Source organism: Eptatretus burgeri, chromosome 4 (genome assembly GCF_056783735.1).
Source record: "Eptatretus burgeri isolate ZD-2024b chromosome 4, Ebu_testis_v1, whole genome shotgun sequence".
NCBI classification, from domain to species: Eukaryota; Metazoa; Chordata; class Myxini; order Myxiniformes; family Myxinidae; genus Eptatretus; species Eptatretus burgeri.
In genome coordinates this window covers 140,262,438-140,287,446 of record NC_140964.1, presented here as the reverse complement: position 1 = coordinate 140,287,446, position 25,009 = coordinate 140,262,438, and the positions used below count along the sequence as shown (strand labels likewise).

The 25,009-nt window shown below is 45.3% G+C and overlaps 1 protein-coding gene across 3 annotated transcripts in view; it reads right to left on the bottom strand.

Moving 5' to 3' along the window:
* Positions 1-25,009, bottom strand: part of LOC147029250 (uncharacterized) — a 55,198-nt gene that overhangs the window by 4,392 nt on the left and 25,797 nt on the right. For all 3 annotated transcript variants that reach the window (XM_085880165.1, XM_085880166.1, XM_085880167.1), the window contains exons 9-12: positions 10,999-11,088; positions 10,753-10,890; positions 7,716-8,337; positions 409-567 (exon numbers count right to left, since the gene is read on the bottom strand). In XM_085880165.1, coding sequence (XP_085736291.1) covers positions 409-567; positions 7,716-8,337; positions 10,753-10,890; positions 10,999-11,088 — 1,009 coding nt within the window. The remainder of the gene's footprint in view (positions 1-408; positions 568-7,715; positions 8,338-10,752; positions 10,891-10,998; positions 11,089-25,009) is intronic.

The following is a 25,009-nucleotide window of genomic DNA, read 5'->3' as shown; positions in this document are numbered from 1 at the left end:
AACAGTCTCCTGGGCTATTGGGCACAATCTTGGACGTGTCGCCACTCCGAAACAGTACACCAAACAAGGTGGCACTCATTTTGTAGACCTCGGAAGGATGACAGGCAGAGTGAACCCCACCTAACACTTGCGCAGGATTTGAACTCAGGATCCCAGGATCCTAAGCCCACCCAACTTAACCATTAAGCCAACACCAGGCATATTATAAAGTGATCAAATTCTTTAACCTTATAAGACAGATCATATCATTTGATCGATCATACCGATTACACTTTGATCCAAAAGAGATCATTCACCACAATTTTATGAAAACCCGTTCTTGACAATCCACCCAAGCTGCCTTTGTCACAGGAAATCGTTTTGGTATCCCATGCTATCACATTTATATCATCATTCAATAGTTTTTACCTCTGTGTCGAACTCGAAGAAGACCTTTTAAAGCTTCTTTTGTATCGTCGCTAATCTTCCCGCCCGTTCCATCTCTCCCTAATCGGCCCTTCGTCTCGGTAACCACGGCATCACGTGGGGTGGTTTGAGGTTGTACAGGAGCTAAATGTTCTGGGGAGGCTTGGAATGAAATTCATGTTATCAAATACAGAGGTGTCCTTTTCTTCAGTCCGACCCATGAAAACGATGCTTATTTCCCACAGAATTTAGATCCGATTCATGAGCAGAGTCATCTTTGGCAGTGTGATATGTATTTCACTCTCTTCACAGTTACCATGGTACATTCAAGGGCATGTTTGGATGAGAAATGAAAATCCGAATCCATGACCATAGATAGCACTGTCTAGCAGCAATCTTCCAAGCCAAAACTTTAAGAAATAATAAAAGTTGTTTTTCTATCATTCAAGATTTAGTCTTTTTGTGTGCAGCATGCAATTGCAGGCTTACATCATTGGTGAGGGGGGAGGGCGCTGATGCAGTGCCCCCTGTAAGTTAGGGCAGGAATTTCTAAATTATTCATGGTGCCGGTGATAGCTCACCTTCTCTTCACGAAGGACACCGTGGGATCTTTAACATCCACCAACGAATGTCGGTAGATGAGATACCCGTTTAAAGGGACGGCACACACGGTGATGAATCACCCGCCTGTGAAACACTGGGATGACAGTTTATAGCTGGGTCGGGATTCAAACTCAAGCTGGACAATTTAGAGACGAGCGTGCATAACTCGAGGCAATCCTGCAAGTCCAATCGTTTGAGATGAAGACTGAAAAGTTTTAAGAGATGCATAAACTTAAATTATTCATTCACTAGCAAATTCCACCCGTCGCTTCGCTGATGGGCATACTAAAGGGAAGAGGGAGAAAAAGACGGGGGAAGAGGCAGAGAGGGTGGGAAGAGTGAAGAGGTGGAGGGGAAAGAAGAGAGGAGGGAGGGGGGAAGGGAAGACAGACGTGCGGTGGAACGTTAATTATGATTCATACCGTGTCATCAAAATGATTCTGAATAGAACAACAGTGAAGATTGAAACAAAACAATGTCTGAAATCCATTTTCTACTTGTCATAAAATAAACATGGACCGGAGACAAACTCTGCCCGGACATGTCCAGAGACAAACAACGTCCAGACATAACCATGGGCGTGCGCAGAAAAAAAATGCAGGGGGGGCAATGTTATCCTGAGATCGCCGTGTTAAGTGTGAAGACATATTTTTTTGCTAAGATTACTGTAAATAACAGAACAAAATGTTAACAATTTTTCAGGTAGAAGACACACGATTGATCGAATGTCATGATATTTGGCGTGGAAGATAGTGTTTTTTCGTTCATTCCTTCTGTGTTGCGGCTATTTATTTTATTTCAGTAACAAAACTCATGCTAATTTTCTACGTTGGATTTTATACAAAATAATCAAACTAAATGCTCTTGATTTGATTGTTTTCGAGTCTGGGGAAGACCAGTGTATTAAATTTGTATTGTTATGTTAACCTCATTTTTCTTATTTTTCAGGAATGTGAAATGGATATCAGGAGGTTCTTTAAAAAACGTAAGTCTGATGACTCTGACAACAATCAAGACACCCCGGGTACATCGGAGATGCATGTTGAACCAGCAGAGCAGCGCATAGGGGGACATCACGAGCAGTTACTCACAGCAACCAATCAGATGCCACCCCAAACACCACTTGCGAAAGTGGCCAATGACTTGCCTCATCATCTGGACATTGGATCATACGTCAAAACCACAGAACATTTGACCAATAATCGAAGATATGACCTCCTGATGAACACATACGTCCCACCAACTGATTACAGCTATCAGAACGATTCACAGGGCTCCCGCTGTTTCCGCCACACGTGGATAAACCGATATTCTCCATGGCTGGCCTACTCTAGTCACTTGAAAGGTGCTCTGTGCAAATACTGTGTGCTGTTCCCTCAACCAGTGCACCGAGGTCTAATGGGTGCGTTCATCGTGACTCCTTTTGTTAAATACAAAGACTTCAATGAGTGCGAGAGGAAGCACATGCTTTCCTCCTGGCACAAAGGCGCACTGCAAGATGCCAACAATTTCCTCACCACCGTGCAAAGGCCAGAGTTGACCATCGTGAGCCAGATGGACCGAGCAGTCAACAAAGCAGTCACTCAAAACCGAGAGAAACTGTTCGGGCTGTTCCCCATACTATCCAGCATTCTATTCTGCTGCAGCCATGACATTGCATTGAGGGGGAAGGAGAGTACATCGGGGAACCTCTGTTACCTACTGCGATTCAGGATAGAAGCAGGGGACACGGTCCTGAAGGATCACATGGAGGGCGCAAGCAAAAATGCGAGATACACATCAGTTTGTGTCCAGAACGAGCTGATAGTTCTCTCCGAAGAAGTAGTAAGAGACAATATTGTGAAAGCTGCAAATGAATCAAATGGATTCTCTATCATTGCAGATGAAACTGCTGACATATCAGGCACCGAGCAACTGTCCATTGGAGTACGATTTGTTGCGCTGCAGGAACAACAGAATGAGTCAGCCACCATACGTGAGGAATTCCTTGGAGTCATTTCACTGGAGAGGGTGGATGCTGCAACAATTGCAGATACTATCATCGACCAAACAAAAAAATTTGGTCTTAACCTCGACAAGCTCCACGGCCAAGGCTACGATGGATGCTCAACCATGGCAGGAAAAGACAATGGTGTACAGGCCCGTATCAGGAACACCTATCACAAAGCTGTTTTCGTGCACTGCTCTTCACATCGACTGAATTTGGTGGTTCATGATCTGAATTCTGTCGCAGATGTGAGGAATACGACTGGAACTGTGAAATCTATCATTAAATTCTTCCGTGACAATCCCAAGCGCAGGAGACTGGTTCCAAATATACCTTTCTTGTGTGAAACCAGATGGAGCACAAAGTACAAAAGCATCCGCATCTTTTCAGAGAACTTTTGTGATATCTATGCACAACTGGAGTAACTGGAGGCAAACCAGCATGAGTCACAGAGTACGCATCAGATGGCGTATCAGCTGAGGTGTGCTGCAGGAACCAGTGTTCCTCATCTGTCTGAAGATCATTGCGAAGTACTCAGCGATGTTGGAGCCAGTGACCCAACAGCTGCAGGCAGTCGACATAGACATGATGGGAGTCCGAGATCACATCGACCTGTTGATGAAGGCTTTCCGAGCTCACCGGGATGGTGCAGACCATGTGTTCTCAGAAGATGTCATCCCTGAGGTGAAAACCTTGGCAGAAGAACTTGGCATAGACTTGACGATGCCTCGGCGATGCGCACGCCAGGTCCACCGGCCAAATGTAGGAGGCTCCATTGAGGAGTACTATCGCCGCACCATCTATGTCCCGTACGTACATGGATTCCTTGATCCAGTCTCTGGAAAGTCGCTTTGGTGAAAGTAACACGCCATATTTTCACATTTTCGCACTACATCCGAGAGAAATGCAGCAAACAGAAAGAGATGAATTCAAGCACATCGTTTCATCTGTCAAGGAAATGTATGGCATTGACAACCTTGTAGAAGAAGGTCTAGCGTGGTATGACGTGCAGAAGCATAAGCCACTGGATGACAACTCTCTGGGTATGATCGAGCTGGTGAAGCAGACCACTCTGTTCCCTGCTGTGCGCAAGGCTATCCTCATCGCACTGACTCTGCCTGCAACATCATGTACAGTGGAAAACTCGTTCAGCACACTGCGCAGGGTGAAGACCTGGTTAAGATCAACGATGAGTGATAAACGTCTGTCCGGCCTCTGCATGCTAAGTGTCCACCGTGACAAAGTGAACAGCCAGAAGACCGAGCTAATGAACAGGGTCATTGACAATTTCGGAAGAGATCCCCGACGGCTCCAATTCCTGTTCCAAGAGTAGTAACCTGCTCTAACTGAATGAACTGTTGAGAAATGTTTATGTTATTTTATTCATTTTGTATTTTCCATGTAATTTTTTCAAATTTTGATTTTCCGGGGGGGGCAAATGCCCCCCTTGCCCCTCCCTGCAGACGCCCATGGACATAACCACCACCCGGATATGTCCAGAGAGAGAGAGAGAGAGGAGGGGAGAGTGAGAGAGGAGATGTGGGAGGAGGGTGCTGCACTGTATTGGGAGGAGGTATAGCAAGGATGCGACAAAGAGAGAGAGAGAGAGAGAGAGAGAGAGAGAGAGAGAGAGAGAGAGAGAGAGAGAGAGAGAGAGAGAGAGAGAGAGAGAGAGAGAGAGAGAGAGAGAGAGAGAGAGAGAGAGAGAGAGAGAGAGAGAGAGAGAGAGAGAGAGAGAGAGAGAGAGAGAGAGAGAGAGAGAGAGAGAGAGAGAGAGAGAGAGAGAGAGAGAGAGAGAGAGAGAGAGAGAGAGAGAGAGAGAGAGAGAGAGAGAGAGAGAGAGAGAGAGAGAGAGAGAGAGAGAGAGAGAGAGAGAGAGAGAGAGAGAGAGAGAGAGAGAGAGAGAGAGAGAGAGAGAGAGAGAGAGAGAGAGAGAGAGAGAGAGAGAGAGAGAGAGAGAGAGAGAGAGAGAGAGAGAGAGAGAGAGAGAGAGAGAGAGAGAGAGAGAGAGAGAGAGAGAGAGAGAGAGATATATATATATATATATATATATATATATATATATATGGGGGTAGGGAGTTGGCAGAGAGAATATGTTCTGCTTCATCACACACACACACACACACACACACACACACACACACACACACACACACACACACACACACACACACACACACACACACACACACACACACACACACACACACACACACACACGCTTGGCCGCTGACATCGGCAATTTTTCGGGAGTCGGCAGGTTGGAGTCATTGAGATTACCAACTACAGTACTTGCTGAAAAAAATTTGGCTCGGTAATTTATAAAACACGTTAATATTTGACAAACGGCTCGGAAATCGGGTGTTATTTCATAACAACTTGCTCATAATGACAGAGCTCGAACCACTCGCTCAGGACGACCTAACACGAACCACTCGCTCAGGACGACCGAGCACGAACCACTCGCTCAGGGCGACCGAGCACAAACCACTCGCTCAGGGCGACCGAGCACGAACCACTCGCTCAGGACGACCGAGCACAAACCACTCGCTCAGGGCGACCGAGCACGAACCACTCGCTCAGGGCGACCGAGCACGAGCCACTCACTCAGGGCGACCGAGCACGAACCACTCGCTCAGGGCGACCGAGCACGAACCACTCACTCAGGGCGACCGAGCACGAACCACTCGCTCAGTGCGACGGAGCACGAACCACTCGCTCAGGGTGACGGAGCACGAACCACTCGCTCAGTGTGACGGAGCACGAACCACTTGCTCAGGATGACAGAGCGTGGTACTGCTCTCGACAATGGGTGCTCGGCAAGTGGCTTGAGCACTCATACAAGCACTCCAATTCACTGGTTTATAAGGAATGGTTGGCCAGGGTGTCGCTGCATACCATCAAGGATCCCTTTAACTTTAAAGCACGGCTTCATCGCACACACAGCAATTAAAGAAATAAGATGACATGATCCACAAAAGAGTTGCAGCTTAATGCAGAACAACCCTGGATACATCGCAAAGTTCAATCGCCCATGAAATAAACATTGCAGAAAATCTTCCATTTTGCCTGCTCGTCTGTTTACGTGTCACGTGGTGCATCGGTTCGGGGTCCACGCAAACGTTATATCTTTTTTTTTTGAAACGTCCGTTTTTTACCAGATTTGCTTTGATTCCCTGGAGAGTACCTCGCGAAACCTCTGAAAATATAGACACAGATCTGGCAGACGCTATGGATAGGTCGTCCCTCTGGGGGACAGGGCTCCAGCTCTGCCAGTGAATGCATTGAATCATGCAGCTCGATGAAGCTGGTTAATTCTGTTATGTTTCTAATTTTTTTGTTCACTCAATATAATTCTCCAAACAGCAGAAAAAGATAAGTTTAATGCTTTGGAATTTTCACATATTCTTGTGTATGTATGGTGGAGGGAACATTGCCTTGTTCGCTTAAAGTAAATAGGTATATCGGCTTTATTGTAAGACTCGTTATTTCTTTAAATTATCAGATTTCACAACAGATTTTGACACTTATTTAGCCTGTACACCGATCCTAAAAACCGAAATAATATTTTGATGATATACTTTAATTAGTCCGTGAGAGTACATCGTGGAAAATCGTATCATGTAAAAGTCGCTCCAAGCGAATTTGAAAACGATCGTACTTACAAAAGCAATGTATACAGCGATTCGTAACTATGCTGAACAGGCATTCAATATGAGTGAGGAAAGTGAAAAAAAAATTTATTTTTAAGAAGTCATTGCAGCCCGTTTTAAGTCGAGACATGGTTGAGCAGGCCAAAAAACATGGTGATTTCAAACCCCAGCGAGGTTACCCAGGAAACACCTTATGACCCCAGACAGCGAGGTTTTCGAGGATCTCCTGATGAAGGATATAATTAAATAATGCCGTGAATTATCTTCAAAAGGGGTGTTTTTAATTAACCCAAACACCCAATTTTCACTCTTGCACTTCCTTTGAGTTTAGAGTTTGCATGCAAAGTTTCAGGCTGATAGGTTTTATGGTTTTGGAGTTATGGAGGAAACACACTGACACACACACTAACTGACTGGCACACATACACACACACACACACACACACACACACACACACACACACACACACACACACACACACACACACACACACACACACACACACACACACACACACTTTTATTAATATCGATAATTGGGAGGATGGATCAAATGTGAAAGCATGGTGCAACCTGTGGATACAATAATGTATTTAATCACACAAATAATGCACATGGAGCAGCACAATCAAAATTTCCATCGTTTCAACTTTCAATCCAAAATCGATGAAATAAAACCTGAATGTGCATTTTGGAATACAGGTTTGTTGGCTTATTTCGTTTCTCCCATATACTGTGACTTGTGCCCAATGTTTACGAAAGTCAATGTCATTGAAAAGTACAATAACATTTCTGAAGGGGCCATCTAAATATTGCATGTTTATGTTCAAAGCCTTCAAACCACCCACCCTCCAACTTTTAAACAACTTACAGTCAATGAGCCTATCATGAGTGGCATTTCATTTGTCACTTTCTCACATTTAAACATTGGGTTGGAGATATTGCATGGGATTAATACGCCAAATCGCCACTTACAATCCAGTTAGTCTTTTATTTCCTTGCACAAAAATTTGCGGCAAAACATTGACACACTTTCTTGTTAAAGAAACCAAAATCTTTCCTCTCACCCTTTCCCATGCAAGGAACGTGCTGTGCAGATGTTTTTTTCATTTGAGGTGAGCAGACTGAAGAGGTTGACTGCTTCAGTGTTGATGATAAAGAGGAAGAAAACAAGGAAGTAGGAACAGAAGAAGCAGAAGGAAGAAGAAAGGACTCAGGAATGGTATCTGAGTTCAAGTTGGATTGATTAGAGGATTTCAAGGAAGAGCAGGACATATTTGAATCTGGGGAGCAGTGAGATGGTGAAGAAGAATGAGTGGTCGAGGATGGATGATGAGTAGAGCAAGGGGTTGGAACAAGATTGTCTAGGCGAAGGCGCCTTGCCCGAAACGTTGCTATCTCTGACGAAACGGCAAGACGTGCATCGCCGGGTGATAATGAAGGAGAATCGAAGGAGAAGTCGAGGGGTGGAAAGCATAATGGCTCATCAGATGGATCATGGTACGGAGACAAGAAAGTGTGAGATAGGGCAATTGAAGCTGATGGGCGACGCCATGGAGAAAACCGTAGCAGAGAGGAAAGAAGGGTGAGGGCAGATGCAGGAGTCGGTGGAAGAACAGTAGAAAGTGGGACAGCAGGATGAGGAGGAAGTGACAGCAGATAAGCCCGAACTCTCTCTGCATCTATCATCTGGAAAACAAGTTGGGAGGGGGGGGGGTTAAGAAAATGGTAAAGAGGATACAAAGAGTGATAAAAAGGATTTTCGGATTGTTCATAAAAAGAAACGGACAAACTGTGTGTCGACAACCAGAAGCTTAATAAGTACACTGTATTTGATCCAGAGCCAATGGTGACAGGTCAGTGATCTCTTTCAGAACCTCAGTGGGGATAAATACTTTACTACCATTGACCTGAGGAAGGGAGATTGGCAGATATCAGTGGTGGAGGGCAATGTGCACAAGACCGTATTTGTGACAACAGATGGCACCTGTGGGCTTTCGAAGATGGGATGATGAACTCAAGAGCTATGCTCGTACGAGGTGTGAGGAAGTTGCTGGTTGGGATGGAAAAGTTGCCAGCTATATAGGTGACATTGTGATCCATATTGACATTCGAAGCGAGTATATTTCCATCCTTTCGGTGTTGCTCAACTGGACGTCCATAGCCTGCCTCGTGGACATATTTTGTCCAAGTACATCTCATCGGGACGAACAAGGTGAGCTTTGTGGGTTACAAGAATGAAAGTTAGCTCTTTTTGCGTTCACAACAACGTGGAAAACTTGACAGTTCATGGAACACATTACCCTGTGCAGTCTTCAGCTAAAAGGACATTGACGGGGCCTGTGAGCAACAAATTTGATTGGTCGAAATGATGTACAGTAAAAGGGTGCAATATTTTGTCCAAGTACAGCTAAACTAAAGGGTTTTGAAAGTGCCAATAAGGTGATTTGTGCACTACAGTGTTAAAGTTTATAATTCAATGGAAATAAAATAAAGATTGCACAAAAAAAACTTAAAATAAAGAGGTTGTAGAAAAAAAAAATTCGGTAGTTTACCACCGTTGATGCAGCGTCTTTCACACCACCTTATTTGGCATGTTACATTAGTTATTCGTATCTACTGTTGGTGTCCTTTATGACGTCCTTAAAACAGTGTTTCCTGTTTGGAATGATTTTCAATTTTGTTTGACTGCCAGACAGGCAAAGAGAGTACATATATTATTTCACTCCTCTCTGTGATGCACGATCGGGACAAATTCAACGACAAACTAGCATGGCACTTTTCGACGTCGCCAGATATGCCTCCGCCCACGTTATTACATCATTATACATACTTGTACCAAGTTTGATCTAAATCCCTGAACCCAGATTCAAAATATTGAATAGTTCTGGCTGCCAGACCATGCGTCCGATCAGGTTTAAATTTAAAACATATATTCCCCATGACAACTGGATGATAACTGTGAAGTTTCACGTTAATTGATGAAGCTGTTCAACAGAAATTTTTTAAAAGATTTTTGTTCAATCAATATGGCTGCCAGACCATGAGACCTAATAATTATTCGTGAACACCCTGGTAACCCCAAGGCTTAGAGACATACAGGTGAAGTTTCCCCTCAATCTGTCAAGCCGTTCTGGAGAAATAGATTTTTAAAGGTTTATTCTTCAAAAAATCATCACTGCCAAACCATGTGACCAATGACATCATAGGTGGAGAAGTTTTTGTTCCTCATGGACAAGCGATCATACCTGTAAAGTTTTGCCTCGATCAGATCAGCCGTTTCGGAAATTAGAATTTTGAAGGTTTTCATGTTAAAAAATATGGCTGCTAAACCACGTGACCAATGATGTTATTAATTCCCCCCACCCCCCAATCCCCCATACAATTTAGCCCTAGATGACCCTCAAAAAATTTCATAATGATCGGATAAAGTGTTCGACGTATGCAATTATTGTGTCATAACGAAGCCATCTTTGACCATCATCAAAAAATCATACTTCTTTCCCATGGGGAGTACTTCACATGTGCCAAGTTTCTATTTTTTCCGTGGAGCGGTTTCGGATATACAGAGGTCCAGAGTTTTTCCTTTTTTTTCCAACATGGCTGCCACACCGTGTGAGCTATGACATCATAATTATCATTAAAACATTGTACATGAGCAGTGCGCACCTGTGGTGAAAATTTTGTGTCAATCGGATAGGCGGTTGCAGAGAAAACAAAGAAAATTAGCATGGATGGACGGACGGACCACCGGAAAACATAATGCCTCTGGCAACTCTGTCAGCGGAGGCATAAAGATTGTAATTGTAAACAATTTGGGAGAAATTGTAAACTACAGGTTCGTTTTCTGATTTGTGTTCAAAATATAACATTCAATTTAAATCAAGTTGTTCCTCGATCATGAACTCATGGTTGTGGACAGACAGACAAACACAGACAAACACAGACAGACAGATAAAGTGAACCAATTGCTTAACTCCGTTTTTCACTTCGCGTACATGGGGTAAAAATCAGGGATACATTGTGGAGCACTATCAGGATTGCATAGTTTGTCGGTTTGTACCAAGATTACATCCGTAATTTTGAAAGAGGATGACACTTTACCTGAATGAGTTCAGCAGGTGGGGAGCCCAGAACAGAAAGGATCAAGTGCAACTGGTGCACATAATTCCGTCCAGGAAAAAGCTGCTTGCGACCAAGCATTTCAGCAAGTATACAACCTGCAGACCACATATCCATTGCCTGTGAAAGTAATGAAAGAATGAAGGATAATTTATGTTTTTAGTAATAAAGAATGCATTATAAATACTTTTATTTGCATTTCAGAAAAATGTGCATGAAGCATCATACCGCCGTGTATTTGTGCAGCGCGAGTAGCAATTCCGGAGCTCTGTACCAGCGAGTGGCAACGTACTCCGTCATGAATGCGGAATCCCTGTCCTGCAACAAAGGAGAAAATAAGCAGTTCATGCGTCTTCCACAAATCACATTGCAAGATAAAGATTGCAAATGGCACATTCAGATCTTTCATCGGGATGCTTTCACACTGTGTGGACACCTTGGCGACTGGAGGGTGCATATCTGTTGCATTACACACTATCCTCAAAAAATAAAGCTTTCCTTGGTCCTCCATCCAGGAGTGCCATTTTGAAAACTAATGTTTAAGGGTGAGCCTAACGATGTGAAGGATATCTGGTTATAGATGTCTCCATTGTATAGGCTGTCAACATGGAATCTCAAAACAAGAGATAGCAGGACACTAAAATGTGATCACTGATAAAGAAGATGAACATATAGAATGGATTCCTTGCACATATAATTACCAATGGTGTTCACCATTTTACCGACGAATGCTCAAATGTGCTGATGTGATTAAAACACGCTGCATGCATCTACAATAATAAATGTCTGTGTGTGTGTCTTCTCCATAACTCCACAACCATGAAACCTAAACAGGTTTATGATTGGTCAGTCTGCATTCAGTTATCTCACCTTGGGGGTCTTAATCCGGCATTTGTCTGCTTGCTGTTTTAATTGGTTTCTGTACGATAAAGCTTCATGCCTCTGAATCGCTGTTTATAATCGCTGATCTTCATACCTACGAATCACTGGATACATCACAATGCTTTAAAATGCCCGGAGATGACATTTTTTGTGCATTTATTTTATTTCCGCACATGCTATAAGCTCGAGAATTTCTAACCCTGAGCCAAATTTCAAAATTTAAACTGTAGAATTGACCTCAACAGCAGTTCCAACTGCTAAACAAAAAAAGTTGCCAATTTGCACAGTTTGACACTCCGGGAGTCTTCTGGTGGTATTTAGTGTAGTATAGCAGATCGCTCATCGTTTGCCAAGCAGCTGTTCCTTATTAACCATTTCGTGGGAGTGCTTGCTTGAATGATTAATAGTGGTGGGTGGAATTGATTTCAAAGTACAGTCATGCGCCACTTAACGACGGGGTTACGTTCTGAGAAACACGTTGTTAAGCGACATCTTCATTGTGCGAACATCATTGTTTTTTTCGTTTTCGTTTTCGAACATCGTACTTACACAAAACTAGACACCTAGGCTATATGGTGTAGCCTATTGCTCCTCGGATACAAACCTGTACAGCATGTTACTGTACTGAATACTGTCGGCAATTGTAACACACATCCAAGAGAGACGGAAGACACGTTAGTTTTACCTTTGTGCTGTTCATGACAGCCATCGGTGTTGTTAGCAGCAGCTTACAATCTCCTCTCGCATCGATTATAGAAAGATGAATAAATAGCGTTTGGATTTTATAAATACGTAATCATTGCATCGATGTTATAATTTACAAATGAAGAAACGAGCACCTGTCAATTGTGATATACATTTTCGGAACAGTGCGATTGTTTTAAAAACATAAAAATCTTCACCAAAAAAAAATTGGTGTTTTAATTTCGACAAACAACAACGATTTATTCGTGGAATTCTTCAATTCAAAGGGAATTTACTTGCTAGAAGGTAAACGTGCAAACATTGGTTCAGTTTGAAAGCCGATTTCCTTGAATCCCGATTTAGCACGACCCTGATTTTTTTCGCGATGACATTTTATGGACCTCAACGATCGCATTATAACAGGGCCACACTGTCGTTTATTATCATTATGAGGTATTATGTACTGTACAGTGTACATAATTGTATGTGCTATTTTTATACGACTGGCAGCGCTACGTCGGCTACATCACTCGGCGATAGGAATTTTTCAGCTACATTTTTTTTCATAGCTAGCAGATCCGTCGTATATTCGATCCATCGTTGCCCGGAACGTTGTTAAGCGGCGCATGACTGTACTCGATTCCAACCATGGAATTTAAAAGAATCGAGTCGTGAACAGGAATCGACATCGATTCCAAGTAATTCCTACTTCCGAGAAATAAGTGGGTTTTTTTCTGGGAAATTATTTTCATCCATGTTGGGCATGTTCCGGGTACAAGTGGGCTGGTAAAGTACGAGTTGAAAAGAAACACGCCCCTGGGGTATCCTATTTGCAAAATAGCAGCAAAAGCAGGTCACTTGCAAACTAATGAGTGGTATTCCTTTTCAATGAAGAGCAAGGCACTTAGAGTTTGCCAGTAAAGCGTGCTGATTGCTTTGCTGAGAGACGAGTCGGCAATACATCCGCTGATAAAGTTTTGATAACATATTGTTCAAGAGGTCCTGAAATGCAGTTTGGAACTATTTCAGAAAGGTTAAAGAAGACATTCCGAAAGTTGCATGCTCACTTTTTTCAAGAAAAATTGCTCATCATTGTAATATGGCCGATTTGCTAAAACATTTGAAAACCAAACACCAGAGAAAGTACCTTTTAGTGACGGTTGAGAATGCGGATTCAAAGAAACCAGTCTGCAAATGATCCAAAGTCTATATATATACTGATCTATCTTGTGTGTGTATGTATGTATGTATGTATGTATGTATGTATGTATGTATGTATATATGTATATATGTATATATATATATATATATATATATATATATATATATATATATATATATATATATATATATACACAGCTCTGGAAAAATTAAGAGACCACTGCAAAATTATCAGTTTTTCTGGTTTTACTATTTATAGGTATGTGTTTGAGTAAAATGAACGTTTTTGTTTTATTCTAGAAATGACTGAAAACATTTCTCCCAGATTCTGAATAAAAATATTGTCATTTCGAGCATTTATTTGCAGAAAATGACAACTGCTCAAAATAACAACAAAGATTCAGTGTTTTCAGACCTCAAATAATACAAACAAAACAAGTTCATATTCATTTTTAAACTACACAAAACTAATGTTTTAACTGAGGAAGAGTTCAGAAATCAATATTTTGTGGAATAACCCTGCTTTTCAATCACAGCTTTCATGCGTCTTGGCATGCTCTCCACCAGTCTTTCACATTGCTGTTGGGTGACTTTATGCCATTCCTGGCGCAAAAATTAATGGCGCAAAAATCCAAGCAGCTCGGCTTTGTTAGATGGCTTGTGACCATCCATCTTCCTCTTGATCACATTCCAGAGGTTTTCAATGGGGTTCAGGTCTGGAGATTGGGCTGGCCATGACAGGGTCTTCATCTGATGGTCCTCCATCCACACTTTGATTGACCTGGCTGTGTTGCATGGAGCATTGTCCTGCTGGAAAAACCAATCATCAGAGTTGGGGAACATTGTCAGAGCAGAAGGAAGCAAGTGTTCTTCCAAGACAACCTTGTACGTGGCTTGATTCATGAGTCCTTCACAAAGACAAATCTGCCCGATTCTAGCCTTGCTGAAGCACCCCCAGTTCATCACCGATCCTCCACCAAATTTCACAGTGGGTGCGAGACACTGTGGCTTGTAGGCTTCTCCAGGTCTCCGTCTAACCATGAGACGACCAGGTGTTGGGCAAAGCTGAAAATTGGACTCATCAGAGAAGATGACCTTACTCCAGTCCTCGACGGTCCAATCCTTATGGTCTTTTGTAAACCTCAGCCTGGCTCTTCTTTGCTGCTCATTGATGAAGGGCTTTTTTCTCACTTTGCACGACTTCAGCCCTCCCCCTAGGAGCCTGTTTTGAACTGTCCTCACCATGCACTTCACCCCAGCTGCCGTTTGCCATTCTTTTTGGAGGTCACTTGATGTCATCCTGCGGTTGTTGAGTGACATTCGAATGAGTTGGCGGCCATCCCACTCAGTGGAAAGTCGTTTTCGCCCTCTGCCAGTCTGTAGCTTTGTTGTCCCCAATGTCTGCTGCTTGACCTTGTTCTTATGAACCACCGTCTTTTAAATTTTAAGGATAGAAGCAACGTGACGCTCACTGTATCCCTCTGCCAGTAAAGCCAGAATTGAACCCTTCTTTTCCTCACTCAAAACTTTTCTTTTCAACTCTTTTGGCATGGTCAATAGTTATTTTTTTAATTGCAATTACTTTTGAGGTACTACTAGCACTGTTTTTGCCATCCAGCTGGTCCTATTGCAAGAGTATAGTGATGACCACAACAGTGGTTTTTATACTTTTCCTTGTTAAATAACATTCGGTTTAGGTGATCACTTAATCAGTACCTCACTAAGTAGAATGAGGTGTGCCTGTGTTGGAATTCAACAGACAATGGAATGGAATGGCTGCCATACATGTAGAGATTCTGATTTAATTTTTTTTTGGAGTGGTCTCTTATTTTTTTCCAGAGCTGTATATATATATATATATATATAAACAAATATATATATATATATATATATATATATATATATATATATATATATATATATATATATATATATATATATGTCTATAAATATATATGTCTATAAATATATATATATATATATATATATATATATATATATATATATATATCTATATGTCTATAAACAAATATATATATATATATATATATATATATATATATATATATATATATATATATCTATATGTCTATAAACAAATATATATATATATATATATATATATATCTATATGTCTATAAACAAATATATATATATATATATATATATATATATATATATATATATATATATATATATATATATATATATAGATATATCTATATGTCTATAAACAAATATATATATATATATATATATAAATATAGTTCAGTATATATATATATATATATATATATATATATATATATATATATATATATATATATATATATATATATATATATATATATATAGATATATATATATATCTGCCTGTCTGCCAACAACGAGACAATTCGTCCTTCCCAGTGCTTGGCGAGTGTGTACTCGTAAGCGAGTGTGTGGTGCGTGTGTGGGTGTGAGCAGCGCCGACGGCGAGTGAGGCACGGGTCAGTCACCAACAAGTGAGGCGCGAATCAGTCACCGTCGGACTGTGTGGGTCAATGGACGTCACCAGTTTCGTGAAGTGTGAGAAGCTGCTCGTGTCGCAACACCAGGGTCTAAACCCGCGACAGACGATCTTGGTGCCCTCCCAGACATCGACTGGTGTTCAAGGCTGTTCGCGAGAGGGTGCACAGCAAGGCTGAGTGTTGGCGACAGACGTGACACGCACGCACATATTTCAGGACGTTTGCACTTCACGGACGACTACTTTATGGTGAGCGAGATGATTCTTCTCCCCTCCCACATATACACACACACACACACACACACACACACACACTGATCTATATCGATATAAATATATATATATATAATATAGATCAGTGTGTATATACATATATATATATATATATATATATATATATATATAGATTATATTATATATACACCTGTCTGAAGCAATATATATATATATATATATATATATATATATATATATATATATATATATATATATATATATATAAATATATATATATATATTTTTTTACGAATTTCGGTCCGCCCGGCGTGCGATCGGCCACGTAACTCAAATCGCGTCCGCGTCGCCCACCAGAACGGACCATTCAGTCGTGACCCTCCTTGGAACTACCGCCATGAGCTAGTCACGGGTGGGTCTTTCGACCACAGCACAATCGTGCCAATCGGCCACCCGCACAGGATAGGGTTGTTCGCCAAACTCGACCTACCTAAGTACCTGCGCAAGTAGTTAACCGGGCGATTAACACCTGGCCGCTGGCAGGCCGAGGACACAAACCGCTTAAGCGGTCCGTTCCGTGCTTCAGTGATAACCGAGCGGTGTTATCGCCGGCCCCGACGGACGTGATTATTTAGCGGGTGCTTACACCCCTCCGACCAATTCCTTCCGTGATGCAAGATGGAACTTTCAAACAAGGGAAAGGACACAACGAAACGGGGAACAGTTCTTCAACAAGCGCATTTATTTCACACAGACAAGCCACGTATTTACAGCCATACAGTAAATCATGCACGTACACAGTGAAAGCAAGCAAAGGCAGAGTTACAACCGAATAAAGTGTCTTTATTTCACGCGCACACTTAGACAATTCTACGTATAAGATGGCGCCACCACATGCATTTACACAAAAGCAAAGAAAAGCCACCCTCCAAGACAAGGGTGGCAGACAGGTCCGTGGACCAAATGTACATGGAACCTGGATTAGCGGCCAGGTCCACGAGACCGAAGGGTCTTACCCGCGCCCTCGTGGCACGATGGTGGGCAAGCTGCGATGTCAGCATAGCTGTGCCTGGCTTCGTGCCCCTAGCGTGGCCGGTGAGCTCTCTCCGGCGTTCTCCGCGCAGGCACGTATTTCAACGTCGGCACCACGGTTGGGGAGGGGAACGGACAGGGTTACCGGTGCTTTCTTCGCGCGGAGCTCGGTAAGAGAGAGGCGAATTGCTGACGCTCCGTCCAACGAGTTGACGCTCTGGATCGCACTGGCTCCGGCGAACTCCTCCTGGCTGTGGCCTCTACTACGCCCCTTCTCCGGCAGCGGTCCCCACTCAGCCCACTGGTTCGCCTCTGAGCCCTCCTCCGCGTCCCTGCTCCACTCAGCAACTCACCCTCCTCGCCCCTCAGCTTCGACCTGAGCTCCGAGCTCCTTCCTCTCTGTCGATCGGCCCCCGTCTTTCCCCGTCTGCTTCGAGCTCCGTCTCCCGACTCTGTCCCACCGACAATGCACTGCTGCTTGACTGCCCCGTCTCCCGACTCTCCAGACTGCCTGGAGCTGCGCCGTGTTCCCGCTTATATAGGCCGGGGGAGGAGCGCATATGCAAATTTGTGGATCACAGCGGGTTCGGAGGCGGGGCTACAACACCTGATGCTCAGCCATTGGATGGATGAAAAGTGGGCGTGAATCATTCTTGATCCGCTTTTCGAGGCGAAAGGAACCCATTCACAACCCATGGCACGACGTTTGGTAGAAAGGCGAAGGTGGTGGGAGTTTTCTGTGGTGGTTTGGGAAGGGTGTTGGTGGTGGCGATTTGGTTGTTGGTGGGCGTCGTTTCAGAATGGCGGTGAAGCGATGTTTGCAGGGTGGAGTTGTGGAGGTAAAGAGGCGAAGGTGGTGGTGTTTGAGTTGTCGTTGTTTGGGAATGATGTTGGTGGTGGCAATTTGGTTGTTGGCGGGCGTCGTTTGAGAATGGCGGTGAAGCGATGTTTGCGGGGTGGAGTTGTGGAGGTAAAGAGGCGAAGGTGGTGGTGTTTGAGTTGTAGTTGTTTGGGAATGATGTTGGTGGTGGCAATTTGTTTGTTGGGGTATGATTGGTCCAAAATAATGTTCGAGAAAAGAAAAACGGCTATCTCAAAGGATCGCAGCCCGGTGAACACGGAAATTCCCTCTAAACAACGGTGGGGAAATCTAACTACACAATTACTTATCGTCATAACTGATGTCAGGTCCTTTATGGTGTATTGCGAATTTCCACAGCCGTAACACTACCCCCTCCATTTTTTACAGACTCGTCCCGAGTCGTCGAATTTTCGACTGCCATCATGTGTTGTTCTCCACTAGTACGTTTTACCTTCGGATCCCTGAGTGCGACATTCAATGTATTCGTGTCCCCAAAATAAATAACCGACGGGCTGAGTAACGAACTAAACAAACCCACTCATACGGACGACTGAAATAAAATGCCGGCGCTCAGACATACATGCCGGGGGCGCACTCATATACAATACACAACTTAACAACTTAACCTTATAATTTACACTATTCCATGGCCCAGGATCGATGGACTCTGCAAAGAGAAAAGTTAGCAGGGAGCCAGGCTGCTCACACGCAGTCTCTGGCTCATGAAACCACGCAGGTGACAGGGAATGTGGCCGGCTGCTCATACGCAGTCCAAGGCCTCACCCTCGGAAAGAAACGCAGCAAACACAACGGCGCACGAGCTGCGCAAATGCAGTCCCGTGTTGCAGCTGCCTACAGGGCAGTCCTTGCAAACTTGCGCGAGGATCCTGGCGCACATGGCAATGAACAAAGGGGGGGGGGGGAATGCAAAACAGAACGGGGCAAAATGAACGTGGGCAGCAGGCATGGATCATGGCAAAGGTGGGCAGGCAAGGCATGGCATGTCAAGGCCGCTGTAGCAAAAACAGCCGGCAGACGATCGACCGGCACAGGCCTTGCAGCAACAGCCAGCCGATGAAGTGGCCGGCACAGGCCTTGAAGTAACACAGCCAACAGATGAAGTTGGCCGTCACCTTGCCTTGTTCAATGGAGGTTGGTGGAGGGAGTGCGGTGGTGCTGGCCACTCGGAAGGCGGGCTCGGACCTGCCTGACTGTCTCCCTCCTAACCTATCGCCTTTGCCTGTCTCTGTCCATACCCACCCCCTTAATTTGTAAAAACCCAATTTAGCCCCAACTTTTTTTTTGTTGTTTTTATTTTTACTTTCCCACTATGAATCGTCCCCTAACCCCCTTTATCATCTTTGTTCGGCGAACTTATCCTGTCCTAGCCGACTCCCAACCCCTACGTTCCCTTCCCGGAGGGGAATGAGGGAGAGCTAGCGTCCTGTGTCGAGGCCCAACTCAAGCCTCAGGATGGCCTCCTCGGAGTTCAGTGATCTTTACCCAAGGTGGGTCCAGCGGCCCACAACGAGAGCGAAGGGATGGATGGTGCGGAGGGGTACACTTCCTAATCTACCCTAACCATTTACTTGTTAACTACCCTGGGGCTTTCCAAAGCGCCTCTCGCTTAAACTATCGGTTCTAACAACCAAGATTCCCGTCGCCTGTGTTGGTGTCCTCTCAAATCTCAGGCCATGTCCCCGAATTTTCTTTTGTGCCCTTGCACGGTTTCGTGGCTGGGACGCGTGGCTCCCTTGGGAGGAACTACCCTCTGCCGATTCTGCGACGATGGCACCCCCGGGCACTACACTGCCTCCGAGCCTACCAGCTCCCTAAACTGGGAAGTGCCCTCCCTGGCAACTCCCGCTCAACGCTCACGTGGCAGGCTGGCGCCCCGGGCCCCTTTCCGAGGGTCACCCGTGCCCACACGGCCTATGGCGCCCAGGGCCCCGCATCAGCGGGTCACCCTTGCCCAATGCACTATCCCGGCCCGCCATGGGACCTTGGCCTACCGCGGCCGACTAGCCCGGTGCCCGGGGTACCCACTCAGCGATACTCACCTTTCGCAGCCACGCTCCCAACCCGTCAACAGGGCTCCTGCACCCCTCCAAGCGGGTATCGAGCCGACTTTCCCACCAACAGCAAAACGACCTCCATTTTGTCGATTTGACTAACCCAGCAAACTCACTCTATACTGACCCCGGGGTCCCTGGGGTGGGAATCACTCCTCCCCCCAATCATTCATCGCATCATGCATTTCACAATCACTCCATTCACTCAGACCCGCTGGCCTCATTCACTCAACATGTCTCCTTACAATTCTTCAACTCACACATCGCTGAACTCTGCCATTCTCTCACTACATCCCCTAACTAACTCGTGCTCCCACGTCGTCCCTTAAACTATATCACGTTCCTTTTAACCTACGTAGCTAAGCTACGTCCCCTCTACACACTCACAGTCTGTCACTGTCCTCAAAATAATCCCATACTCCATTTCCCATCCTAAATCTCACTACCTAATCCATTCCACGGGCCCCATGAGGACTTACCCCTGCCCCATGAGACCGGTCGAGCTACGCTAACCCATCCCCCTAACTAGTGTCACCCTGTGCCCTGAACCAAGGGGATCTTCCACCCCTTGCCCAGGGAATCCTGTTCACCGAAGCGAGACTTGCCTTTTTTTCCCCCCCACGCAGCACCAGCGCGGCAACTCGCAACCTGCGCTTTCTCTCCGTGACGTCATGGCAGCTGTTCGTGCACCTCGTCCCTCCTTGGACGGTACCATCCGGCAGGGATACCCCTCCTGCCGGATTCCAACCACACGTGCAGCCATGACGTCACCCTGCGCATTCAAAAAAAACAAGCCTCGCGTTTCGAGGGGTTCCCCACAGGAACACATGTGCTCTGCCCTTCGGAGCTTCACACACACGCTCGCGTGGAGAACCCGTCCGCTCCAAATCCGTAATCCAGCCTACCTTTTGTCCGTCTGCGGGATCGGCAACATCCACCGCTGGCGTTTACGGACAGGGTTTCACTCCCGCAGACATGCACGTGGCGGCCTCGTGTGCTGCACGGCACGAACCTCGCGCTCGCTGCTGGGTAAACCCGGCGCGGTCCCCAATCCAGCTACGTCCGCTACTCGGCCTCTATCTCTCTGTCGCCGTCGTCGTCGCCATTCGACCCACGCACACCTGCGTGTTACGACGCTCACACACCATCCATGACATTCACACCGGGAGACGCGGCTGCGTGCTCCCGCATGCCGACCGTCATCTCCCTTACGTACAGCGACCTCACACACACTGTCCCTCTCACACTCGACCGTTCACTCACGCATGCCACCTCCCTCGCACACGTGGCTCCACTCACACACGGCCTTCCACTTGCACACGTGGCTCCTTCCACACACGGTGTGCTGGGAGGCACACACTCCTGCACACTCGCAACCACACCACTCACACACGGGGTCTTTTCCACACATGGGGTGTCACTCATACCCGGGGTCTCATCCATACACGGGGTCTCATCCACACATGGGGTCTCTGACACACATGCGGTCGCTCTCACACACGCCCTTGCACCCGCGCTATGCGTGCGTTGCAGCACGCATTTCGCCACACTCGTAAACACACACCTCGACACCACACACACCGGGCAATCGCACTGGGGATTAGTGCCACCACAACGGGTTCCGGGGCCTCTATACCCCCCAAGCTCCGTGTGCACCTGTCCACAGCCCTCGCCCCCTCGACCTCGCAAAGCTCGACCGGATCCACCTGGTCGTGAACCGCCTCAAGGGGGCATATTCCCTCCCCTCGTTCCTGGAGGAGGCTATCCAGCTGCTCGCACAGGGTCCCAACACATTTCACCAACCTACTCTCCATATCCTCTATTTTCCCCTCCATTACTTCATTTAATTCTTCCCCTATCGTCTATAACGATAGTTTTCCGAGCTCCTCTTTTACCTGCGCCACCCCCTTGTTTGTCTCTGCTATTTCCTCCTTTGTTGTCCTAAACTGCTCTTTCGTCTCGCCTTCGTGTGTTTCTATTCGTTTCCCCAGTTCCTTTGCCTTTTCTTCGGCTTTCCGCTCCATTTTCATAATTATTTCCTCATGTCTCTTTCTTCATTCGTTCCCCTTGGCCGTTAAGCCCTTCTGTGTCTCTGCTTTTACCTCCTGCCGCAGGTTTTCCACTCTCTCAGTCATGTTTTGATGTCTTTTCTCACACTCCTCCTTCACGACTCCCAATCCCTCTCTAATTCTCTGCTCTTCCTTTAATTGCTCTATCGTCCACGTGTTCTTCCTCATTTCCCCCTTTATTTTCTTCATTCCTTGTCCTAATTTGTCTATCTCTTGCACAGCCGTTTTTATTTTGTTTGACATTTCTTCCTTACCCGCCTCCATCGCGGACCGCACTTCTTTTACTTTGTCTTCCAACCCGTTCACCTCCGCTCGTATCGTGCCGACCTCCTTTTTCATTTTGTCTTTTAGTTTGTCCAAGCTTTTTTCCAGGCCTATCCCCATGCTCTGCGTCTCACCCCGCATTTCTTCCATTTTGTTTGTGTTTGTATCCATTTTTCTGTTTATATTCGCATTCATTGCCGCCAGCATGGCGCATAGCTGGGCCATGTCGGGTGCACTCGGCTGAGCCGATTCGGCCATGATCGGGGGGTTTTGGCAGAGAGGGGGAGGGGAGGTGTCATACACCGCGGCCGCTGCCGTGCCCATTTCGAAATCTGGGTCCGGTTGGGGGGGAAATTGTGCCTGTATCACAAACATTTCCTGCTCGGGGTTTCCGTCCTGAGCCATGGATTCTACCATTTCTAACTGCATATCTACCTCCGGCACCTGTTCGCCTTGAAACTCCATCTTATTTCTCGGGAAGAATTAATTTAGCTCACTCGTAATTTGGAGGGAATGGGGGGGGGTGGGGGTTGCTTCGCACACCCCTGGTCCGATCCCCATAAATTTAGTTGGAGACCAAGGTGGATTTGAATCCCACTCTCCTGTACACCAGTGTTACGAATTTCGGTCCGCCCGGTGTGCGATCGGCCACGTAACTCAAATTGCGACCGCGTCACCCAACGGAACGGACAATTCAGTCGTGACCCTCCTTGGAACTACCGCCAGGAGCAAGTCACGGGTGGGTCTTTCGACCACACCACAATCGTGCCAATCGGCCAGCCGCGCAGGATAGGGTTGTTCGCCAAACTCGACCTACCTAATTACCTGCGCGAGTAGTTAACCGGTCACGTTAACTCGCCGCTGGCCGGCCTCGGACACGAACCGCTTAAGCGGTCCGTTCCGTGCTTCAGTGATAACCGAGCGGTGTTATCGCCGGCCCCGACAGACGTGATTATTTACCGGGTGCTTACACCCCTCCTACCGATTCCTTCCGTGATGAAAGATGGAACTTTCAAACAAGGGAAAAGATGCAACAAAATGGGGAACAGTTCAACAAGCACATTTATTTCACACACAGACAAGGCACGTATTTACAGCCATACAGTAAATCATGCGTCCCTGCTCCACTCAGCAACTCGCCCTCTCGCCCCTCAACTTCGACCAGAGCTCTGAGCTCCTTCATCTCCGTCGATCGGCCCCCGTCTGCCTTTCCCCGTCTGCTTCGAGCTCCGTCTCCCAACTCTGCCCCACCGACACTGCACTGCTGCTTGACTGCCCCGTCTCCCGACTCTCCAGACTGCCTCGAGCTGCGCCGTGCTCACGCTTATATAGGCCGGGGGAGGAGCGCATATGCAAATTTGTGGATCACAGAGGGTTCGGAGGCAGGGCGACACCACCTGATGCTCAGCCATTGGATGGATAAAAAGTGGGCGTGAATCATTCCTGATCCGTTTTTTAAGGTGAAAGCAACCCATTCACAACCCATGGCACGACATTTGGGAGAAAGGCGAAGGTGGTGGGAGTTTGCTGTGGTGGTTTGGGAAGGGTGTTGGTGGTGGCGATTTGGTTGTTGGCGGCCGTCATTTGAGAATGGCGGTGAAGCGATGTTTGCGGGTGGTGTTGTGGAGGTAAAGAGGCGAAGGTGGTGGTGTTTGAGTTGTAGTTGTTTGGGAATGATGTTGGTGGTGGTGATTTTGTTGTTGGCGGGCGTCATTTGAGAATGGCGGTGAAGCGATGTTTGTGGGGTGGAGTTGTGGAGGTAAAGAGGCGAAGGTGGTGGTATTTGAGTTGTAGTTGTTTGGGAATGATGTTGGTGGTGGCGATTTGGTTGTTGGGGGATGATTGGTCCAAAATTAATGTTGGAGAAAAGAAAAACGGCTATCTCAAAGGATCGCAGCCCGGTGAACACGGAAATTCCCTCTAAACAACGGTGGGGAAATCTAACTACACAATTACTTATCGTCATAACTGATCTAATGTCCTTTATGGTGTATTGCGAATTTCCACAGCCGTAACTTATATGTATATATATATATATATATATATATATATATATATATATATCTATATATATATATATATACATATATATATATATATATATATATATATATATATATATATATATATATACATACATATACATACATATACATACATATATATATATATATATATATATATATATATATATATATATATACATATATACATATCTATATATATACATATCTATATATATATATATATATATATATATATACATACATACATATACATACATACATATATATATATACATACATATATACATATACACATATACATATACATATATATATATATATATATATATATATATATATATATATATATATATATATATATATTGTTGCGGATTCGCGCCCGCCGGCGTGCGAACGGCCACGTAACTCGAATCGAGGCACGTCGCCCACCGGACGGACAATCC